This window comes from Schistocerca cancellata, chromosome 8 (assembly GCF_023864275.1).
Source record: "Schistocerca cancellata isolate TAMUIC-IGC-003103 chromosome 8, iqSchCanc2.1, whole genome shotgun sequence".
Taxonomy (NCBI): Eukaryota; Metazoa; Arthropoda; class Insecta; order Orthoptera; family Acrididae; genus Schistocerca; species Schistocerca cancellata.
The window spans coordinates 38,653,525-38,673,712 of record NC_064633.1 but is presented as its reverse complement, the minus strand read 5'-3'; the positions used below and the strand labels follow the sequence as shown (position 1 = coordinate 38,673,712).

The 20,188-nt window shown below is 41.2% G+C and overlaps 1 protein-coding gene across 1 annotated transcript in view; it reads left to right on the top strand.

Annotated features, from left to right (window-relative positions):
* LOC126094634 (multidrug resistance protein homolog 49-like) overlaps positions 1-20,188 on the top strand; it is a 437,775-nt gene that overhangs the window by 231,777 nt on the left and 185,810 nt on the right. The window contains exon 10 of the mRNA XM_049909121.1: positions 8,250-8,474. Coding sequence (XP_049765078.1) covers positions 8,250-8,474 — 225 coding nt within the window. The remainder of the gene's footprint in view (positions 1-8,249; positions 8,475-20,188) is intronic.

Sequence of the window (20,188 nt, the reverse complement as noted above, 5' to 3'; positions counted from 1 at the left end):
CCACTAATTCAAGTTCTTATGATCACTTTACAACAAGAAGAAACAAAAACTAATACTTCAGAACAATTCCAAAATTTTACAAGAAAATTTTTATGAATAAAATTCAAGCATGAGATTTGGAGAACTGACCAAAATTAATAAGCACACAATTGTGACATATTTAGATCAATGATAAAGGTCCAACTTTTTCAATGGCATTGTCGTATAGCAAGTTGAGTTCCAAATTCTTATTTTACTTATTTTGATGATGATGAAAATCAGAGCTCCAAACTCATCTCAAGATGACTGCGTACCTACTAGCTTTAAAAGGTGCTGATTTGAAATAGAAAGTCAGCCTTCAACAAGCTGTGGCTTCATCATAGAATTTCCATTAGAAACATAGTTACAAACGTTACAATTCGAAAATGAAAGTATACTTTCAGTGCCACAGTCATACCTACTGGAGTACAAAAAGAAAAAAGACTTCTTCTAAAAGATGATTCACTAATGTGGTGAAAATCAAATGGAACCAAATACCAGTAACTATTGCCACTAGCTCACCAGTATTTTTCAGCTCCTCGCAGTAGTGTAGCCAGTGAACAATTATTCGGTGGAGCTGGCCTCATATACAAAGAACGTCAGCATAGATTGCAGGATGAAAAACAGCAAAACTACTTTTCGTTAAATATAATCTGCCATTGATGAATTTTGCGTATTAATATAACTAAAAATAGTGTTTGATAAAGAATTGTTCCTTTTTTTCCTCCCATTTCCAATTCCACTAAATTTGGAATGCTTCTGTTATCGCACTTCCTTTGCATCACTAATGTAGATGTAGATGTGACTCCATCAACAATGTCAAACATTCTACAGTGTTGGTATCAACAAACTGGTCTCTCGTTAAGACAAATGTACTCATCACCAGGGTGACTATGTTGAGAAATTAATATGTAGATGTGAAGAATAAAGAGGTAGAATGTAGTTCGTTTTATTTCAAAAGTCTTAGTGTTAATGGAAGCACTACTTTTTAGCTTACCCTCATTCATTTGAAGGGAATACTACGAAGAAAAAATTCATCCTCTTTTTAATCATGTTCAGAATTACTCAGCATTATGTAATATGACCTAATCCATCATTTATTACATTTGCATATTTAAGAACACATGCCTTCATCCTGAAGTATTATATGCCAGGACATCTGTGTGAATGCATTTACCCCACTATCATCCAGACCTACACATTACACCATTGACAAATCTTGTGCTTGAAGCTACTGACCCAGTGGAGAATGTTAACTCTGTGTGACATAAGAAGGGTCATGTGTCAGTCACTTTAGTAGGGATGGAAGTGGTAAGGTGGGCATGGCAATGTCTGTGTTTTGTGTTCATAAACTCACAAATAAAATATATGTAACTTCGATACGATCATAGTTTTGGTGCTGATAAGATCAGCGCTACAGATAGCCGTACTGTAGGTGCAACCACAATGAAGGGGTATCTGTTGAGAGGCCAGACAAACGTGTGGTTCCTGAAGAGGGGCAGCGGCCTTTTCAGTAGTTGCAGGGGCAACAGTCTGGATGATTGACTGATCTGGCCTTGTAACACTAACCAAAACAGCCCTGCTGTTGTGGTACTGCGAACGGCTGAATGCAAGGGGAAACTATAGCCGTAATTTTTCCTGAGGGTGTGCAGCTTTACTGTATGGTTAAATGATGATGGTGTCCTCTTGGGTAAAATATTCCAGAGGTAAAATAGTCCCCCATTTGGATGTCCGGGCGGGGACTACTCAGGAGGACGTTGTTATCAGGAGAAAGAAAACTGGCGTTCTACGGGTCGGAGCATGGAATGTCGGATCCCTTAATTGGACAGGTAGGTTAGAAAATTTAAAAAGGTAAATGGATAGGTTAAAGTGAGATATAGTGGGAATTAGTGAAGTTTGGTGGCAGGAGGAACAAGACTTCTGGTCAGGTGGACACAGGGTTATAAATACAAAATCAAATAGGGGTAATGCAGGAGTAGTTTTAGTAATGAATAAAAAAACAGGAGTGCAAGTAAGCTACTACAAACAGCATAGTGAACACATTATTGTGGCCAAGATAGACATGAAGCCCACGCCTACTACAGTAGTACAAGTTTATATGCCAACTAGCTCTGCAGATGACGAAGAAATTGAAGTAATGTATGATGAAATAAAAGAAATTATTCAGGTAGTGAAGGGAGATGAAAATTTGATAGCCATGGGTGACTGGAATTCGGTAGTGGGAAAAGGGAGAGAAGGAAACATAGTAAGTGAATATGGATTGGGGCTAAGAAATGAAAGAGGAAGCCGACTGATAGAATTTTGCACAGAGCACAACTTAATTCATTCATCTGTAAAGAAACTGACTAACACTTGGTTCAAGAATCATAAAAGAAGGTTGTATACATGGAAGAAGCCTGGAGATACTGACAGGTTTAAGATAGATTGTATAATGGTAAGACAGAGATTTAGGAATCAGGTTTTAAATTGTAAGACATTTCCAGGGGCAGATGTGGACTCTGACCACAATCTATTAGTTATAAACTGTAGATTAAAACTGAAGAAACTGCAAAAAGGTGGGAATTTAAGGAGGTGGGACCTGGATAAACTGACTAAACCAGAGGTTGTACAGAGTTTCAGGGAGAGCATAATGGAACAATTGACAGGAATGGGGGAAAGAAATACAGTATAAGAAGAATGGGTAGCTTTGAGAGATGAAGTAGTGAAGGCAGCAGAGGATCTAGTAGGTGAAAAGACGAGGGCTAGTAGAAATCCTTGGGTACCAGAAGAGATACTGAATTTAATTGATGAAAGGAGAAAATATAAAAATGCAGTAAATGAAGCAGTCAAAAAGGAATACCAACGCCTCAAAAATGAGGTCGACAGGAAGTGCAAAATGGCAAAGCAGGGATGGCTAGAGGACAAATGTAAGGATGTAGAGTCTTATCTCACTAGGGGTAGGATAGTCAGAGACGAAACGTTTGGAGAAAAGAGAACCACTTGTATGAATATCAAGAGCTCAGATTGGAACACAGTTCAAAGCAAAGAAGGGAAAGCAGAAAGGTGGAAGGAGTATATAGAGGGTCTATACAAGGACGATGTACTTGAGGACAATATTATGGAAATGGAAGAGGATGCAGATGAAGATGAAATGGGAGATAACGATACTGCGTGAAGAGTTTGACAGAGCACTGAAAGACCTGAGTCGAAACAAGGCCACGGGAGTAGACAACATTCCATTAGAACGACTGACGGCCGTGAGAGAGCCAGTCCAGACAAAACTCTACCATCTGGTGAGCAAGATGTATGAGACAGGCGAAGTACCCTCAGACTTCAAGAAGAATATAATAATTCCAATCCCAAAGAAAGCAGATACTGACAAATGTGAGAATTACTGAACTATCAGTTTAATAAGTCACAGCTGCAAAATAGTAACACGATTTCTTTACAGATGAATGGAAAAACCATAGAAGCCAACCTTGGGGAAGATCAGTTTGGACTCCATAGAAATATTGGAACACGTGAGGCAATACTTACCCTATGACTTAGCTTAGAAGATAGATTAAGGAAAGTCAAACCTACGTTTCTAGCACTTGTAGACTTAGAGAAAGATTTTGACAATGTTGACTGGAATACTCTCTTTCAAATTCTGAAGGTGCCAGGGGTAAAATACAGGGAGCGAAACTCTATTTACAATTTGTACAGAAACCAGATGGCAGTTATATGAGTCGAGGGGTATGAAAGGGAAACAGTGTTTGGGAGACTCGCCGGCGACATTGTAATTCTGTCAGAGACAGCAAAGGACTTGGAAGAGCAGTTGAATGGAATGGATAGTGTCTTGAAAGGAGGATATAAGATGAACACCATCAAAAGCAAAACGAGGATAATGGAATGTAGTCGAATTAAGTCGGGTGATGCTGAGGGAATTAGATTAGGAAATGAGACACTTAAAGTACTAAATGAGTTTTGCTATTTGGGGAGCAAAATAACTGATCATGGTCAAAGTAGAGAGGATATAAAATGTAGACCGGCAATGGCAAGGAAAGTGTTTCTGAAGAAGAGAAATTTGTTAACATCGAGTATAGATTTAAGCGTCAGGAAGTCGTTTCTGAAAGTATTTGTATGGAGTGTAGCCATGTATGGAAGTGAAACATGGACGATAACTAGTTTGGACAAGAAGAGAATAGAAGCTTTTGAAATGTGGTGCTACAGAAGAATGCTGAAGATTAGATGGGTAGATCATATAACTAATGAGGAGGTATTGAATTGGATTGGGTAGAAGAGAAGTTTGTGGCACAACTTGACTAGAAGAAGGGATCGGTTGGTAGGACATGTTCTGAGGCATCAAGGGATCACAAATTTAGCGTTGGAGGGCAGCGTGGAGGGTAACAATCGTAGAGGGAGACCAAGAGATGAATACACTAAACAGATTCAGAAGGATGTAGGTTGCAGTAGGTACTGGGAGATGAAGCAGCTTGCACAGGATAGAGTATCACGGAGAGCTGCATCAAACCATTCTCAGGACTGAAGACCACAACAAACAACAACATCACAATTTTGATGCTGATTGTCTTTTCCCTCTTACACAGTCTCATAATCCTCCCATCCTGATGTGATCCCTTGAAAATTTCCTACAAAATTGTGTCATGATTTATAGGCCACAATACAGCAAATAAGTGCAGAGAATCAATGATTAAAGGCAGATGCAGAAGTCTGCATCCAAAGTACTCAGGTCATGAGTCAAATTAATAACAGGCCTCAAAAGTATAGGCACTGAAAGTGCAATGGACCCAACAGCAGTTATATCCATTTCTGTGATTCCTACAGTTCAATGTTTCCATGGAATATCTGATTAATATAGTCACAAGACAACAACTGATTGAGCCATAACAGTTTTGACTGCAGATGCAGAAACGAATGTCATGAGTGTGCAGACTGAGAAAGGACACAGTTATGCCACTATGAGTTGACATAATAATTTGACTGAACTCTCTGGGAAGCAGGAATAACTTTGCATATTGGTGTGAAGATGCAATAGTGCAAGGGATATAATTTGTTGCTTACTTAGCCTCGATCACATAGTGACTTGCTGCATCTGAAACATTTGTATGTACTGAAAAACTCCTTCGGTTCAACATAATAATAATAATAATAATAATAATAATAATAATAACAACTTTGTGCCACTCAATGACTGAGTTCAAGTCTTTATGTTGGATGCCACTTCAGCAACTTGGGTATTCGTAATCTACCCCAGTTGTCCAATGGGGGAAAAAGCACCTACAGTTTAATGTGAAATCCAAACCGAGTATAATTCCTGGCAATTCCTCACATTGTCAAGCTGTGAAGGCTAGAATAAAGGCAGACTGAAAACATCCATTGTCTGACCAGAATTCAGTCCCGTGACCTCTCAATTTCCTGGCAAGTAGTTTACTGCTAGATCACCAGGCATGACAGTCTAATAGATGATAATGAACAAATGGCAAAATACTTTGTTATACCATTACCGGTAGATCTACACTGGGAATCACCAGTAGTAATTTTCAAAAGATCATCTGTAGCAGATCCTAAATTCCAATTTTTTGTTGATTACAGGAATTTGAATGTTGTGATATTACCATATATTCATCCATAGCCAAATCTGGTTCAATCCTTAGTCAATCTTTCATGTTTGCATTTTAACCCTTTTTTGTGTTACCATTTTCAGTCAAGACCTGCAACAACATACTGAAATACAGCCAACAGAATGTGAGAGAATATGTATCTCTGCCCAAATGTAATTTTAATATACCTACAGTACAATATTTAGGACACAATTACTGCCAGCACAGCAGGCAAATAGAAAATAAAAAAAAAGGTACCTACTGTAAAGATCTCCCCAGAACTAACAAATGTTGACTTCCAGCTATTCTTCTGCCTTAGCTAAATTTTATAGGATAATAACTTTTTATTTGTTGCTCCACCCACATATGGATATGTCACATATATTGCATACATATGTGTTGGGACCTGTCCATCTCCTCCTTCCTCATTTTTCTGTCCATACGTGTTCTCCTCACCTTCTCTCTGTCCAACATCACCTCTCCCCCCTCCCCCCCCCAAATCTTTGTCTATCTTCTCCTCTTGTAATCTAAATGGTTAGATGGTTCTTACTAAACTTTGGGCATGATAAATGGCATTAAATGTTTCTTATCTTTCATCCATGGTATCAGTTTGACATTGCAACTTACACAACAAAATGCGCAACTCACTGTTTATCTGGATCAGCTAATCCATGCTCAGAATATAAGAAATATGAATTTTGCACATAACTTGTTGTTCGCCCCACTTGTTCCTTCAATAAGAAATGACCACAAATACCCTGAAGAGCCGAAGAAACTGGTATACTTGCCTAACATCATGTAGGGCCCCACAAGCACACAGAAGTGCTGCAACACAACATGATATGGACTCAACTAATGTCTGAAGTAGTGTTGGAGGGAGTTGACACCTTGAATCGTGCAGGGCTGGCCATAAAGCCGTAAGAGTAGGAGCGGGTGGAGATCTCTTCTGAACAGCACATTGCAAGGCATCCAGGATATGCCCAATAATGTTCATGTCTGGGGAGTCTGGTGGCTAGCAGAAGGGTTTAAACTCAGAGGAATGTTCCTGGAGCCATTCTGTACATGGGGTGTGTCGCATTGTCCTGCTGAAATTTCCCAAGTCCGTCGGACTGCACAATGGACATGAATGGATGCAGGTGATCGGACAGGATGCTTATGTACGTGTCATCTGTCTGAGTCATATCTAGCTGTATCAGAGGTCCCATATCACTCCAACTGCACACACCCCACACCATTACAGAGCCTCCACCAGCTTAAATAGTCCCCTGCTGACATGCATGGTCCATGGATTCATGAGGTTGTCTCCATATCCATACACATCCATCCGCTCGATACAGTTTGAAATGAGATTCATCTGACCAGGCAACATGATTCCAATCATCAATAGTTCAACATCAGTGTTGATGGGCCCTTGCAAGGTGTAAAGCTTTGTGTCATGCAGTATCAAGGGTGGGTGAGTGGGGGTGGGTGAGTGGGCCTTCGGCTTTGAAAGCCCATATCAATCATGTTTTGTTGAATAGTTCACGTGCTCACATGTGTTGATAGCTCAGCATTGAAATCCGCAGCAGTTTGTGGAAGGGTTGCACTTCCATCATGTTGAATGGTTCTCTTCAGTTGTCATTGGTCCTATTCTTGCAGGATCTATTTCTGGCCACAGCAATGTCAGAGATTCGATGTTTTATCAGATTCCTGATATTCATGGTACACTCTTGAAATGGTTCTACAGGAAAATCCCCACCTCATTGCTACCTTGGAAATGCTGCGTCCCATCACTTGTGCGCTGACTATAACATCTCATTCAAACACACTTTAATCTTGATAACCTGCCATTGTAGTAGCAGTAACGATCTAACAACTGTGCCAGACATTTGTTGTCATATATAGGCATTGCTGACCGTAGTGCTGTTTTCTGCCTGTTTACATATCTTTGTATTTGAATATGCATGTCCATACCAGTTTCTTTGGTGCTTCAGTGTATAACAAAACTTATTCAATGAGTGTTTACAGTCTTCACGTTAATATAGCCACTTTTGAAAACAAACACAACTTCATTCTACTAGCAATGTGAAGGCATTAACTTAGCTTAGCTCATAGATGAATAAACAACTCTTACTTCCACTATTGATAGCTTGTGAATGTTACCAGCTGTAGTACCATATTTAAAATGTCCCAATCTGAGCCATATAATAAAACAAATGATGATGAAAAAAAGTGACATGCTAAGACTTTCTTAGTAGTGTTTTATTAGTAAACAGCTTAAAGAGGAACAACGCCATTGTGTATCTGTATTATTACAGAATTTGAGGAACTGCATGTGAGTTACTCAGAAAAAATGTGGCTTGCAGGTAATTGCAGTACTGACAATGAGAGTAATCGTATTTGTTATCAGTATACTACAGACATATTTGACACTCTACATCATTATTTACATTTCATTATTTTTTTCCTCCAGTTTGAGTGTTCAGTAATCATGACATGTATACTATGCTCAAAGCTAAATTAGAAATTTTTTGCTGTGCTTGTTTGTGTAACCTGTGTTTCATTTGCTGAAAAATGCAACTATGAAATAAACTTGTGAAATTGAATGATTTTTCTTTATTATTTGCCTGTTAAGGGACTGTTAGTAGATGGTTGTTTTTCATTTCTTAGGTCTTGTTTGGAGTCCTTGCTGGTGCCATTAATATGGGTATGGCTTCACCTCACCTGGAAGCCTTTGCAATGGCGAAGGGGTCTGCAGCAGCAATATTTAAAGTGCTAAATAGAAGACCAGAAATTGACAGTCTGAGTGAAGAGGGAAATTGTCCTGAGAAATGCAATGGAGAGATTGAACTTAAAAATATACATTTTCTGTACCCATCTCGTCCAGATGTGAAGGTAACAATAAATAAAATAATAAATATTTCGCATTGAAAATATGTTTATTAACTATAGCTCTAGTCTTTAAACAATGGGATTATCGAAGTTAACTATCAGCCAGTAATAGTTATTACACACCTGCTACAAACAGAAAAGACTTAAATATTTGCATTTCAAATAGTCATTGTTAGTTGGTAAAGTGCTTTTGTATTGTCAATAAGTATTAAAATGGATCCACTGTGACTGGATAGCTTCTGATTTGGTCATATGTCTATCAGTTTGCAAATATTACACACTGAAAAAATGGATTTAATAAATTTACAGTCAAATATACATTGAAAAAAGTTTTAACTAACTAAGCATTCAGAGATTCCATGACTTACCACATGGGAACGCGCTGGTAGATAGGCACAATAAAAAAAACACACACACAAAATTTCAAGCTTTCGCAACCCACGGTTGCTTCGTCAGGAAAGAGGGAAGGCGAGGGAAAGATGAAAGGATACCGACACAAGCAGATATATCTCTGCTTGTCTGTATATGTGTGGATGGATATGTGTGTGTGTGCGAGTGTATACCTGTCCATTTTTCCCCCTAAGGTAAGTCTTTCCGCTCCCGGAATTGGAATGACTTCTTATCCTCTCCCTTAAAACCCACATCCTTTCATCTTTCCCTCTCCTTCCCTCTTTCCTGACAAAGCAACCGTGGGTTGCGAAAGCTTGAAATTTTGTGTGTGTGTGTTTTTTTATTGTGCCTATCTACCAGCGCTTTCCCATTTGGTAAGTCATGGAATCTTTGTTTTTAATATATTTTTCCCATGTGGAATGTTTCTTTCTATTTTATTTATAAGCATTCAGAGAAATAGATTCAAACTGGAAGTCAGAAAAATAGTCATTTGGAGTAATTTCAACAACCTGTGAATTAATTATGAGTCATCTACAGTCGTAAATAAGGGTACCAATTGGAAAGTTTGTTATCTTGTCAGTTATTTACATTTTTAATAGGTCATATTCATGATAACTATTATGATGTGGAACCTGTCATTTGAATAAAAGTTGTACACACATCTTAAAAAATACGTGTATTAATGGTCTACTTATTTCCACTCAAGAATTTCTTTGTGTTCTTGAAAAAAATTTTAAGGAGAGATAACTTTCACCCTCTGACTGCTACAGATGTTCTCTCTGCATTGCGTTCTGAGTGTGGCTTTGATGTCACAGAACTGCTTGCCTAATGCTGATAAGTATGCTGCAAGATGGTGTTCTGGCTGCTATATTTATCATCCGATTTTAAGAAAACTGTTTGGTGAAAAAAATTGTTTTGTTCATCTTTCAGTTTGATATTTTTGCCTGATAAAGGACTGAATTTCTTTTCATTATTCAACATAGTTACTGTGCTGCCTCAGAGTAAGTAAAGGATTGTGTGAAATTTTAAAGAATTTGCAGATTTAAATACACATTACATAAACTTCGCGTGTGGTTGATTTTAGTTCCTGTGTTGCTGTGTGTGAAATGTAGATAGCATATTGAAATTTCTCTTAAAATTAAGAGCATAATGATGTCTCAATTTGTTCTTGAGTTATTGATTTTTATATCCAGTGGACAGTCATGCAAGGCACACCCAATTCTATTGCTCCACTTTGGGAATCATGTTTCTATAACAAAGTGTCATATTTTATCAACAATTCAAGATATGAAATTGAGGTTTTTTGCAATTGATAGCACACAGAGGCATGCATATTATATTATAAATATTTGAAACTTATTTATTCTCTGAGATATTCAAGTAATTCATCTGCAGCAGTAAGAGGGTGGGTGGAATGGTGCCTGTAAACACAATAGTGCTTAAGGAGAACCCAGAGGCCACATTTCAATATGTCCTCAGCACCTGGGGAGTGGCAGAACATGAGAATTAATTCATCCACACCATTCAAAGGGTACATTAATGAAGCATCTTTTTATACATATGTATTTCACTCCTTTTCCATGTTCAATATGTGTTCACCAGAAGGTAGTGCAAATCATTTTTACTTCTAGTATTTGTGACCATCTCTCTCTCTCTCTCTCTCTCTCTCTCTCTCTCTCACTCACACACACACACACTCTCCACTCTCCACTCTCCACTCTCCACTCTCTCTCTCTCTCTCTCTCTCTCTCTTCAGTTTGATGTGACTCACCACAATTTTTCTTTCATGATGTGCCATTCATTGCAGCATTAAATGTTGTTGTTCTGCGTATCTGCTGATCACTTTTAGAAAGATATTTGACATGCTGCAGAATTACAGTTTAAGAAAAAAAATAAAAAATAAAATATAAAAAAATAAAAATAAAAAATGTTCATAGTAAATAGGGTGGAAAATTAAATTTTTTTGTGAGTATTTAAACTTGAAAAAGCACATTTTGTAACTCCTAGAACAATTTAGTTCATCCACATTTGTGCTTAGAATCATTGCAAATCTTTTGCAAGTTTTCATATGGAATAACATTTTGGAGTAAATGAAGAAAGTCTTCATTGTTCAAAATCGTGCTGTAAGAATAATATGTGGTGCTCACCCAAGATCATCTTGTAAACATCTATTTAAGAAATGGGGCATTCTGACTAATGCTTCACAGTATACATATTCCTCCATGAAGTTTGTTGTAAACAATTTGCAGGAGTTCAAAAGGAACAATGATGTACATAATTACAGTACCAGAAGGAAAAATGACATTAATTACTCCATATTCAGGTTATCTTTAGCGCAAAAAGGGTTGTACAATGCTGCGACTGATATTTTTGATCACTTATTTGTGGATATAAAATGTCTGACAGACAAGAAACTAAGATCTGAAAACATATTGAAAAATTTTCTCCTTGACAACTTCTATTCTGTAGAATAATTTCTATTATTGCAATGTATAAAAAGTCATAAGTAGCATATCTGTAGGTATAAAAAGAAAAACACTTAATATTCCTCATATACCTATACTTAGAAATTAATTTGCAGTATGGATGTGAAATGACTCATTCCACATCATTACAATTTATCGTGCAAAACAATCCATGGAACATGAAACTAGATAGAAGCATTACTCTTCATCTTTGAGTAGCATTGTGTTACTCTCAAATTCAGTGGACTATTATCAACAAATTTCACAAGTAAATAAATTTACTGTCAGAATGCTGTTAATATACCCAACAGCTGGAATACAAGCCTATAATATATGCATGGATGAACCCTATGCACAAGTGTAATTACTTCCTTTAGAACAAAAGTATGCCTTTTGTGTAAGTGAAGAGTTACCTTAAAATGTTATTCCATATGACATCAATAGATTAATGAATTTACTAATTTCTGTGTCCCTAATTTCGACAGTTATTCTTATGATGAAAGTAGCAGTATGTTTCCAATGTGCACACAAAAAAACTAGAATTTTCTATCTTGTATACTGTTTTTTGCTGGTGCCTTCAATTAATTTGGGATGGTGTATCTTTTAAGTATAAAATCGGAGGAGCTGTGGAATGTGTGGACAGCAATGTGCAAGCTACAGCTGGAACTGTCATTGGTATAGGACAGTAATTCTCATTGGATGTATAAGTGAAGAGCTTTTGGAGATATCAACCATATTGCTTGACAAATACTTTTGAAATCTGTGCTGATAGCAATTGCAATGCACATGCTTCATGACCATTCTTTTCCTGGTGTCCAAGCTGGTTGAACCTGAAACTGATAGCAGTGAGATTTTTGGAAAAAATTTAAGTGTGTATCAAAAGGATAGGCAAATAGCAAGTGGAGGTAGTGTATTTGTTGGAGTAGACAGGAAACTCAAATTCACTGAGATAGAAATTGAAGGTGCATGTGAGATTGGGCAAGACTCAGTATCAGATGAGGGCATAAAATGATAATTGGGTTCTTCTGTCGCCCACCATACTCATCTTCAGTTGTAACCAAAAATTTTAGACAGAACCTCAGTTCACTTGTACGTAAGTTCTCCTATCATACTGTAATCATCAGTGGAGACTTAAATCATCCAACAATTAATTGGGAAGTTGAGTTTTGTTAGTTATGGGCGTGATACGACATCCTGCGAAAAATTACTAAATGCCTTTTCTGAAAACTACCTAGAACAGGTAGTTAGGAAACCCACTGATGACGGAATTATATTGGATCTAATGGCAACAAATAGACATGATCTCTTTGAGGATATCCACACCGAAACTGGCATCAGTTGTGGCAGTAATGATTACCAAAGTACAAAGGACAAGTAAAACAAGCAGAAAGATATCTATGTTCAGTAAACTAGATAAAAAAATCAGTTGTGCCATATCTCACTGAGGAACTGGAAACTTTCAGCACAGGGCAGGAGCGTGTAGAGAAACTCTGGCTCAAGTTTAAAAGAATAGTTGACCATACACTTGATAGATATGTACCCAATAGAAAAGTTAATAATGGGAGGGAACTTTGATGGTATATAGTCACTGTAAAGAAACTTCTAAAGAAACAGAGATTATAGCATACTAGAATTAAAACAAAGACTAGTGTTTTATATAGATAGAGAATGATGAATGAAACATGTTTGGCATTCAAGAGAGAATGCATGATGCCTTCAATGACTACCGTAGCAGAATATTGTTGGATGATATTTCACAAAACCCAAAGAAATTTTGGTTGTATGTAAAGGCTGTTAGTGGCATCAAAGTTAGTGTCCAGTTCATAGTGAATGTGACAGGTCCTGAAATCAAGATAGCAAAGCAAAAGCTGAAATGCTTAACTATATTTTCAAATGTACCTTTACAAAGGAAAACCGAGGAGAATTGCTCCAATTTAATCCTTGTACCACTGAAAAAATGAATGAAATAAGTATTAGTGTCAATGGTGTTGAGAAATGGCTGAAATCATCAAAATTGAATAAAGCTCCAGGGTTGATAGAATCGGAAGAAATGAATCAAAATTTGTGCCACAGCCAGTGTTTAAACCCAGGTGTCCTTGCTTACTAGATAGGAACACCACTATGGCTGGGATTTGAACCCAGGTCTTCTTGCTTACTAAGCAGAAATGGGTAGTCCGTGAAGTAATGTTAGCCCTAGTGCTGCAGTGGTGTAATGGTTAGCATTCTTGGGTTCGAATTGTGACCATGGCACAGATTTTAATTCGTTTCTTCAGACTCCATTATTATTCAGGGTATATACACTCTGGGACAACTGGGAAATCTAGGAAAAACCCAGGAATTTTTTCATCTGGGAAAATCCCAGGGGTTTTTAAGAATTCCGGGAATTTTTCGTTGTTTTAGTTTTCAGTTAAATTTTTGTAGTTTTGACTGGTAAGTACTGATATGGAACAAAGAATTTTACTTTAGCCTCTTACTACAATATAATACTGCAGCAATAAAACCTACCCCCCTGAAGGTCCAGGGATTAGAAGAGGCCCGAGGTACTCCTGCCTGTCGTAAGAGGTGACTTAAAAGGAGTCTCACATGTTTTCGGCCTTTATATAATGGTCTCCTGTAGTGTATGACCTCTATTTTTCTAAATTTTCCCAAAGACCAAGCCAATTGTGGAAGGGCGCCTTACACGGTGCATCATGTCCATCATGCGTTGAGTTCTTTATCCCACTTTCTTGTTGCATTTCAGCCCCACTCATTCTCCATCTCTTGGGCTAGGACACCTTCCCGGGTGTGTTTTCCACCATGCACTATTCAGTGTCACTATCTGCATCGATGATGACCCTGGACTTCTTTGCACCTCATATCCAGCATGGTAGCCAGTCCATTGTGGTGGGGCCGCCATATACCCTGTTTGTTGTAGCACCCTGACCACACAGGGATCGCTCTGCTGATGCTGTGCCGTCAACTCACCATGTATGCCAAGTGGTAGATGCCCAACCCCCTGGGGCATCGGGATTCCCAGCAATGGCCATCCTGCCAGGTAGCCTCTGCTGCAGCTGGGTGGCACCCGTGGGGAGGGCCCCTGGTCGGAGTGGGTGGCATCAGGGCAGATGACACATGATGAAGTGTAGTCCATCATCTCTCACTGGTGGTGAAGCACCAGCAGTCTCTAAGCATTCACGAGCTCAATTCAACGCACGGGAGTATGACCCCCAAATCGTTCCCCTCCCTGGCCACACCATGGTAGGAACATCAGGCTAAGAATGGCAGCAGATCTTAATCGCCCTGGTACCTCGTATGTTCGAGAAATGATGGGGGAATCTTTCATGATGAAGAAGTCTCAGTTTTTTGTTGAACATTTAGAGGACAAGTTTGGGGAGGTGGAGGGCTTGTCCAAAATGAGATCTGGGTCAGTCTCGATCAAAACAGCATCCTCTGCCCAGTTACGGACATTACTAACTTGTGACAAGCTAGGGGATGTTTCTGTAAGCATCACACCCCATACGAGCTTAAATATGGTTCAGGGTATCATATTTCACAGGGACCTTCTTTTGCAGTCTGACAATGAGTTATGTGCCAATTTAGAGAGGCGAGCTGTACATTTCGTCTGGCGTGTCCAGAACGGTCTGAGGGATAGTCAGATTGCCACCCGTGCCTTCATCTCGGACTTCGAGGGCGATACATTGCCCTAGAAGGTCAAGGTGATGGTCTACCGCTGTGGTGTAAAGCCCTATATCCCTCCCCCAATGCATTTCTTTAAGTGCTGGAAGTTCGGCCATGTGTCTTTCTACTGTACTTCCAGTGTCGCATGTCAAGATTGTGGATGCTGATCACATCCCAATACTCCATGTGCCCCACCTCCTATCTGTGTCAACTGCGGAGAGCACCATTCGCCTTGCTCGCCAGACTGCAGGATCTCCAGGAAGAAAGGAAAATCGTGGAGTACGAGACCCCGGACCGAATGACCTATACTGAGGCTAAGAGAAAATTTGAACATCTGCATCCTGTACGTACGACATCGTCTTACGCCACCGCTACAACAGTTCTGGCAACATCAGCTCCGCCAACCCCAGTCATATCTCACAGCTGGAAGACTACACCTGCACTGTTAATGGCGGGGGGGGGGGGGGGGGGGGGGGGCGCATTTCCCTCCCCGTTACTCCTGCACCATCTACTTCGGGAGCAACACCAGCCCCAACCATCGGGGTGCCCATCCCCACTTCTAAGCTGGAGAAGCGTAAGTCTTCATCAGCTTTTCTTCCTAGGAGGGGGTCCCTTGGGTCACTCTCTTCCCAGGTTTCTGCAAGTGAGAAAGAAGACATCCACCTGTGGCTGAAGAGCTCAAACGCAGCTGGTCGTAGGGCTTCACACTCCTCCTCACTCCTGGAGACTGAATCAGTGAAGTCTTCACAGCCAGGTAAACCTGAGGAGTAGCGAGAGAAATCCAAAAAGAAGACCCCCCTGAGACCAAGGAAATTGCAGTGGCACCCACACTACCGCTACCTACGAGCTCTGCATCTGAGGATGGGGTGGAGATTCTGGTGTCTGCTGAGGACATAGATCTCGCCAGACCCTCAGACACAATGGAAATAGACTGCTCAGGCAATAAGTTGGTGGCAGCAGGTGGCTCTGAGGCGTAAAGTGCCTCATTGAATGGTCCGTGCCTTCCCAATCTCACGATGACGTCACCCTCCAGTGGAATTGCGGCAGTTTTCTCCACCGCTTGGCTGCGCTGTGACAACTGTTAAGCTTTACACTTGCTATCTGCATTGCCCACCAAGAAATCTGGTTCCCAACAATGCAGACCCTTTCCCTCCATGCTAGTAAGAGATATTAGAGGAGCCATAGCGACTATGATTGAGTGCCAGGTGGAGTTTGCATTTATGTCCTAAACTCAGTCTGTAGTGAACCTGTGCCCCTTCAAACCACTCTTGAAGCTATGGCTGTCAGAATAAGGACGACACAGGAAATAACTGTCTGCAACGTATATCTTCCTCCAGATGGTGCAGTGCCCCTGAATGTATTAGCTGCACTGATTGATCAATTCCCTAAACCTTTCCGTCTTTTGGGAGATTTAAATGCCCGTAACCCCTTGTGGGGTGGCACTGTGCTTACTGGCCGAGGCAGAGATGTCGAAACTTTACTGTCTCAGTTTGACCTCTGCCTCTTAAGTACTGGGGCTGCTACACATTTCAGTGTGGCTCGTGGTAGTTACTCGGTTATTGATTTATCAATTTGCAGCCCAGGACTTCTATCATCTATCCACTGGAGAGTACGTGACGACCTGTGTGGTAGTGACCATCTTCCTGTCACTGCCCCGGCATCAGGCCAACGCCTGCCCAGATGGGCTTTAAACAAGGCGGACTGGGAAACTTCCATCTCTGCTGTCACCGTTGATTCTCCCCCCCACATGGTAACATCGATGTCGTGGTTGAGCAGGTAACTACAATTGTTTGTGCAGCATAAAACGCGACCCCTAGCTCTTTAGGGTGCCCAAGGCATAAGGCAGTCCCTTGGTGGTTGCCGGAAGTCGCTGAAGCAATTAAGGAGCGTTGGCGAGCTCTACAGCAGCTTAAGCAGAACCCTTACCTGGAGCACCTCATAGCCTTTAAACGGCACCGTGCCCTTGTTCGCCAACTTACCAAATGTTGGAAGCAGGAGTGTTGGGAGAGATACATCTCGACAATTTGGTGCAATATGTCACTTTCCCAAGTCTGGGCAAAGATCAAACATCTTTTTGGGTACCAGACTCCAACAGGTGCCCCGGTGTTAAGATAAATGGCGTGCTATCTACTGATGCAAATGCAATTGCCAAGCACTTAACTGAGCACTTTGCTTGAGCCTCTGCATCAGAGAATTAGCCCCAGCCTTACGCACTCTCAAACGGTGGCTGGAAGGGACCGTGTCCTCTCATTCACTACATGCCACAGTGGATCTTATAACACCCCATTTACAGAACGGCAGCTTCTCATTGCCCTTGCACATTGCCCTGACACAGCTTCTAGGCCTGATCGGATCCACAGCCAGATGATTAAACATCTCTCATCTGACTACAAGCAACATCTCAACATCTTCAACCAGTTCTGGTGCGATGACATCTTTCCATCACAATGAAAGGAGAGCACCATTATTCCAGTGCTCAAAACTGGTAAAAACTTGCTTGATGTGGGTAGCTATCGTACCATCAGCCTCACCAGCGTTCTTTGTAAGCTGCTGGAACATATGGTATGTTGGCGGTTGGGTTGGGCCCTGAAATCACGTGGCTTGCTGGCTCCATGTCAGGGCAGCTTCCGCCAGGGTCGCTCTACCACTGACAATATTGTGTCCCTTGAGTCTGCCATCTGGACAGCCTTTTCCAGATGGCGACACCTGGTTGCCATCTTTTTTGACTTACCTAAAGCACACGACATGACCTGGCGACATAATTACCTTGCCACATTGTATGAGTGGGGTCTCCGGCGACCGCTCTCAATTTTTATCCAAAACTTCCTGTCACTCCATACTTTCCATGTCCAAGTTGGTGCCTCCCATAGTTCCATCCATATCCAGGAGAATGGAGTCCTGCAGGGCTCTGTATTGAGTGTCTCTCCATTTTTAGTGGCCATTAACGGTCTAGCAGCAGCTGTCAGGCCCTCCATGTCACCTTCTCTGTATGCAGATGACTTCTGCATTTCGTACTGCTGCTCCAGTACTGGTGTTGCTGAGCGTCACCTAAAGGGAGCCATCCACAAGGCACAGTCATGGGCTCTAGCCCACAGCTTCCACTTTTCAGCCGCAAAGTTTTGTGTCGTGCACTTCTGTCTGCATCATACCATTCATTCGGACCCAGAGCTTTACCTTCATGATGATCCAGTCACTGTAGTGAAGACATATAAATTCTTAGGACTGGTTTTCAATGCTTGATTGTCTTGGCTTCCTCATTTTCATTGGCTTAAGCAGAAGTTCTGCCAGCACCTCAATGCCCTCTGTTGCCTGAGCAACATCAATTGGGGTGCAGATTGCTCTACGCTGCTGCGGCTCTACAGAGCCCTTGTCCAATCCTGAATTGACTATGGCAGTGTGGTTTATGGCTCAGCAGTGCCCTCAGAGTGCATTTACTCGACCTTGTGCACCACTGCAGGGTTCGACTAGTGACAGGAGCTTTTAGGACGAGTCCCGTGACCAGCGTACTGTTGGAGGCTGGTGTCCCTCCATTGCAGATCAGACATGCACAACTGCTCACCAGTTATGCAGCACACATTCCTAGTTCTCCTGAGCATCTGATTTGCCATCACCTTTTCCTGCCCACAGCAGTCCATATCCCACAATGGTGGCCCAGGTCGAGGCTAATGATTGCAGTTTGCGTGCGGTCCCATCTCTCTGAACTGGAGTCCTACCCTTTACCACGTCTACTTGCGGTCCATTCACATATACCTCCATGGTGTATGCCACAGCCACAGCTTCGTCTGGATCTTTCACATGGCCCTAAGGGCTCTGTTAACACTGTGGCTCTCCACTGTCACTTCCTATCGATTCTTGACGTGTTTTGGGGCTCTGAAGTGGTTTACACTGATGGCTCAATGGCTGATGGTTGCGTTGGCTTTGCCTATGTTCATGGTGGCCATATTGAACAGCATTTCTTTCCCAATGGCTGCAGTGTATTCACTGCAGAGCTGGTGGCCATTTCTCGTGCACTTCAGTATCTCCGTTCATGCCCTGGGGAGTCTTTTCTTTTATGTACTGACTCTTTGAGCAGCCTGAAAATTATGCACCATTGCTACCCTCATCATCCTTTGGTAATGTACATTCAGGAGTCCATCTATGTCCTGGAACGGTCCAGTTGTTCAGTGGTGTTCGTCTGCCTTCCTGGTCATGTTGGAATCCCAGGAAATGAACTTACTGACAGGATGGCCAAACAGGCTACACGGTAACCATTTCTGAGATCGGCATCCCTGCAACTGACCTGTGTTCATTATCATGCCACAAGGTTTTTCATCTTTGGGAGACGGAATGGCAAAATCTCAGTACGCACAACAAACTGCGAGCCATTAAGTGGACCACGAATGTGTGGAATTCCTCGATGATGGCCTCTTGCAGGGGCTCTGTGGTTCTCTGCTGGCTCCGCATTTGCCATGCCTGGGTGACCCACGGCTACCTCCTGCACCTTGAAGACCCACCTCAGTGTTGGTGCGGCGCCCAGTTGACAGTGGCACATATTCTTCTGCTCTGTCCTTCTTTGGCTGCCCTACGACTTCATCTTCAGTTGCCAGACTCGTTATCATTGATTTAAGCAGACACGACCTCATCGGCTGATTTGGTTTTATGTTTAATCCGTGAGGGTGGGTTTTATCATTCGATCTGAGTTTTAGCACATGTTCTTTGTTCCTCTGTGTCCTCCACCCTAGTGCCTCTAGGGTGGAGATTTTAATGTGTTGCAGGGTGGCTGGATTTTCGTTTTTAGTTTCATGGTTGGCCAGCCACTGTCATTTGCTTCCTTGTTTTACTCTCTTCTAACTGTTTCTTGCAGATCTCTGTTGTTTTCTTGTCTTCTTTTGCTCCTTTTAGTGTTTATTGCCTTTCCTTCCTTCTTGTGGTCTTTCCTTTCTTTCTGTTTTATGTTATATGTCTCATCTGTTTTATTCTCAAACTTGTGGCATTTTTAGAATTAGGAACAAGGGACCAATGGCCTCGTAGTTTGGTCCCTTGCCCTCTCTTTTAAACCAACCAACCAATACAATGTAAATGAGGGAAAAAATAAATAAATCTTAAGTTGCAAAGGAAATGCACCATTTACAGCAACAAAATGCAGTGCACACACAAGCATCTACCAATGGTAAAATGTGTTGAAGGCTTTAGGATGAAGACTATGCAATACTTAATAACAACAAA